General features: G+C 44.6%; 1 protein-coding gene across 1 annotated transcript; it reads right to left on the minus strand.

Moving 5' to 3' along the window:
* Positions 1–990: 990 nt before the first annotated feature.
* TAS2R60 (taste 2 receptor member 60) lies at positions 991–3,464 on the minus strand. The gene is given in 9 exon segments (XM_038560563.1): positions 991–1,054; positions 1,056–1,119; positions 1,122–1,158; positions 1,160–1,233; positions 1,236–1,380; positions 1,629–1,709; positions 1,711–1,917; positions 1,919–1,983; positions 3,389–3,464. Coding segments are annotated over 9 exon segments (813 nt in total).
* Positions 3,465–4,514: the final 1,050 nt, after the last annotated feature.

The raw sequence follows: 4,514 nt of genomic DNA on the forward strand, positions 1-4,514 counted from the left end.
CTGTCTTCTAATGAAAAAGAGGAGATGAGGCTGAAAGGCTTTAAAGCAAATAGAGGGAAGGTTTGGAACCTTAGTTTGAAGGATTCAAGAGCTTAAAGAAGGTCTGAGAAGATTTGTGGAAGGTGGAAAAGCAGCCTGCATTCTTCACCAAACCAAACCCAAGTCTTTTCTTCTTAATTCTTGTCAGATAGATATAGATGAACCTCCCCACATCAAAAATTTCAGTAGGTCCTCATATCAGCATAAACTAAGTCATGTCTGGGTTCATGGACCTTAACATTGACAAAACAGGCTGACAGAATAGGCTACTGCAGAGACATAAGCAATATATAAATCATAAACCGTAGGTTTCACAAGGATCTCCAAAGGTCATCTGCAAATACACAAACCCCAGATAACACACACTGCCATGCACATGTACAAATGGACCATGCTCTGTGAAGAGAGTTCAGACACCAGGAACTCTTGCACAGAAGACAGAAAGCTTCCCTGCAACAGATGGCTGGAAAACAGTGAAGTGATTAAAAAAAGAAAGAAAGGAAAGGAAAAATAAAAGTGGTTTACAGCATGAAACCAGAGGAGAATTGAGGTTCCAAATATCTTCTCCAGTCTGACTCAACAGATAAAAATTGAATGATGTGTCAGGATCCTTGCATCCAGTTTCCAGAAGGATAATTTTAAACTCCAAGAGATTGATCACAGGGAAAATAAAAGTTTCCGGATTCTTTGGCCACATGAAGTCCCACAGGGAACAAGCTGCATTAGCTACACGCTTGCTGAGTGTAAATCAGTGATGCTAGCCCATTATCTCCGGGTCTTCTATCTCCCCTTGAAATGCTATTTCATTGAAGTTATTCTCCTCATCATTAAATGTAGTGGAGAGGAAAAGAGCATTAAAAGTGGAGAAGAGATTTAAAGAAGCCATGTCCCATTGCACCATGTCCTCTGCAGTAGTCTCTGCAGTTTTTCATTAATTGCAACTCAAGATACTCAGCACCCTGCATAGCGGCCCCCCTCCAGCACACCTCGCAGCCTGGGGTTGCTCAAGAGCAGTGATGGGGTGGGCCGCTGTGCACAGATAAATCACTGCCTGCCACACCCAGCGCCTACATTCCAAGATGGAAAAACACCTGCAGTGCTAAGCACCAATGACAGAAGAATAGGAGGTGAGAAGGATACCAAAGGAGATGAGAGCCAGGAGAACCTGGGTGTGTGCCCAGGCACTGGGGTCACAAAGGCCACAATGGAGAGCAGGGCCTTCTTAGTGTGTCTTTCCAGAGACATGAGCAAAGCCATACCAACAAGAAAGACAACAGCAAAGACTATCCAGGTAACAAGTTTTAAAGAGAAGAAATAGGCTTCCAAGATTGCAACCCTCTCCTTAAAAAGTAGGGATATGGGGCATCCTGGGTGGCTCGGTGATTGAGCATCTGCCTTTGGCTCGGGTCATGATCCTGGAATCCTGGGATCGAGTCCCACATCCAGCTCCCCATCGGGAGCTTGCTCCTTCTGCCTGTGTCTCTGCCTCTCTCTCTGTCTCTCATGAATAAATAAATAAAATCTTTTTAAAAAATAGGGCTGTAAGCTCCGATTGCCTATGAAAATAGGTGCTCAAGCTGGAGCCCCACAGAACTGAGCAGCACCCATGGAACCAACCCAGACACCTTCTGTTTTAGCCAGAAAAGATGGGGAGGATGAATGATGGTTGCGGGTTTTCACGCAACAGAAGGCACCCAGCTAGGTGAAGAACCATAAGGTGGCAGTGTTCAACAAGTCCCACTGGGAGGCCAGGAACTGCAGTACAGGATTGTATGGGAAGGCCCCTGGATACAGGAAAATATAAATGCTCTTCCCTCTCACCACCCACTGCAGACAGAGGCAAGAGGCCCCCAGGCTGACTAATAATTTATCACAAGGCTAACAGTGTTCTCCGTAGCAGCCACACCATGCCCAGGGCTATAGTGATGAAGCTATTGGTCACTGCTGCCACCAGGAACAAAAAATAAGACAAAATGATAGCCAGGGTGATGGGTCTCTAAACAGTCACTGGAGATTCTGGAATCGTGTCATCTCCATTCATCAATCCCATGGATGAAGATGGGTCTCAAGACTTCAAGGTCTATTCCTGTTGGGTGGCTCTGGAAGGTCCTGCATAACGTTTGCCCCTCCAGTTGCCTCCAAGTGTAGAGGACAAAGTAGAGGACATGGGCTGTCTCCTGAGGGTACGAAGCTTCTCCTTCTTAGAACAGATGCAAATATTGGTAAAGCTCGGTTTCAAAAGGCTCCCTGCCTGCCCCTGAATTTGCCTGCCCTTCCTCTGCCTACTTTCTGCCCATGTCAACATCGGTGTAAATAATTTATCAGGCAGGCACTGGCACGTGGCGATCCCCTACACTGGAGGGTCTAATTCTCTAAGCTACATGGCTGCACACCTGCTGGCAGCTCTGTGACGCAACCTTCACCAACAGTCAGAGCTCACATCCATTGGTTGGCTGTCATTCCAGACATTGTTCTAAGTGTTTTCCATTGTGTTGTTCCCACCATGACCCTATGAAGTAGATGCTTTTGGAATACTCCCCTGATAGAAAAATGAGCTAAACCTCTCCTACAAGAGGTTAGTTCAAGTCCTATAACTTGCTGTGACAATCAGCACCAAAAAGAACACAGGAAACAATTATATATTATCAGGCAGGTGACTTTTTTATAATCAATCAATCTTTATTTATTTTTTATTTATTCAGAGAGAGAGAGAGAGAGAGAGGCAGAGGGAGAAGCAGTCTCCATGCGGGGAGCCCGACATGGGACTCGATCCTGGATCTCCAGGATCACACCCCGGGATACAGGCAGCACTAAACCCCTGTGCCACCGGGGCTGCCCGGCAGGTGCCTTTTTTGTTACAACATTTGATAATTTGTGACCTTAAAAGTAGGATTTCCTGGAGGAATCGCTACCAGGGGCAAGAAGCCCCCAGGCTGGCTAATAATTTATCAATGGGATGTGGCAAAAAAGAACCCCGGACAAGAAGTCATTGTGAGTTACTGGGTGCATTGTTTAGCCCCTCTGTGCCTCAATTTCTCCATCTGTAAGATGCAAAAAGTGTCATCTGTTCTTTTTTTTTTTTTTTTTTTTTTTAAGTTTTAAGCCTATGCCCAGCAGAGGGCTCGAACTCACAACCCCCAGATCGAGAATTGCATGCTCTTCCAACTGTGCCAGCCAGGTACCCCAAGTACTAACTGTTCTAATTCAAGATTGAACTAGAATCTGAGACTAGAATCTCAGTTTTTAGGGTGAAAGAAAGTGTTAAAATAATTTTATAGAATAAAGAAACGAGGCCTCAAATTATAGATTAAAAGTCCTAGCTAAGGTCATAGCTACAAGGAGGAAAAACCAAGACGCAAACTGATTCCAGGACCAGAGATCTCTGCCATAGTTCGCAACACATCCTTTACTCTGATCTCCTTCATCTCCAGCTGAAGTCAGAGGCCAGATTTTGAGTCTTTTCACAATCACTATCTACAGATCTTCAGGCTAGTCACTTAAACTTTCACCTATAAGACATATGAATCACAAATACATGTGGGTATATATCTATACTATTCGTACAGCATAAGAAAGAATTATGGTGACGATGACAACCGTTATTATAATAACTACCTGTCATTCCATCCATCCTGTGGAGGGACAAGTAGTCCTAGGAGAATTTAGGAGAGCATCAGAGATGCAGTAGAGGTCAGAACACCAAATCTTGAACCATCCACTTTAACCAGAGGATGGCAGAGTAAGCAAAGGTTTTGTTTTTTCATAGGCATGATGTTCAAGGAGTCCAAAAAAATCAGCAATTAGGTGAATACTTACTTACCTAGGTGAGTGATAAGCAGATTAATGTGTCTACAGGCAGACAGGCAAACAGAAATGTTGGGGGGTCATATATGGCAATATTGAAGGCTCAAGATCAAGTTAACATGAGAATGAGGGAGCATTTTATAGTACATTCCTGTTCTGGCCAGCACCATATCCTACCAGTTTCATGCATACAACCCCATGAAGAGAGAACAGAGTCCATAAAACATAGCATCTCTTTCCAGTTCCCAGTCCACCTGGGACAAAAATCCAGGTGGAATTATTCTTCTAACACAGAGCCCTTGCTATGGTGACTACCGTGTTCCTGGAGAAAGGAGAGATGGCGAACTAAGGTATTTTTTCATCTTGCCTTTCTGTGAGGATGCAAATCTTCAGGATATAGAGTTCCCAACTGCTCTCTTCCTTGGCATTGTTCCTCTGGCTGACATTTGGCCATTTCCTACTGGACCTTGGAACAATGGGGCAAACTTTGAGCTCCTAGCTCTGGAGTTTGGCCAGCCATAAACCTCTCGGTATGGAAGCTCATCCTTCCCAACCACCTTCTACATCTTTGATGGCTTGTACATTGGCAAGATGTGTGCTAGCCTTCAATTCATTCAACAGCAATTTATGAGGCATCCCCTATGTCATAAGAGCCCTGTGAAAAGCACCAG

The sequence above is a fragment of the Canis lupus genome, chromosome 16 (genome assembly GCF_011100685.1).
Source record: "Canis lupus familiaris isolate Mischka breed German Shepherd chromosome 16, alternate assembly UU_Cfam_GSD_1.0, whole genome shotgun sequence".
NCBI lineage: Eukaryota > Metazoa > Chordata > Mammalia > Carnivora > Canidae > Canis > Canis lupus.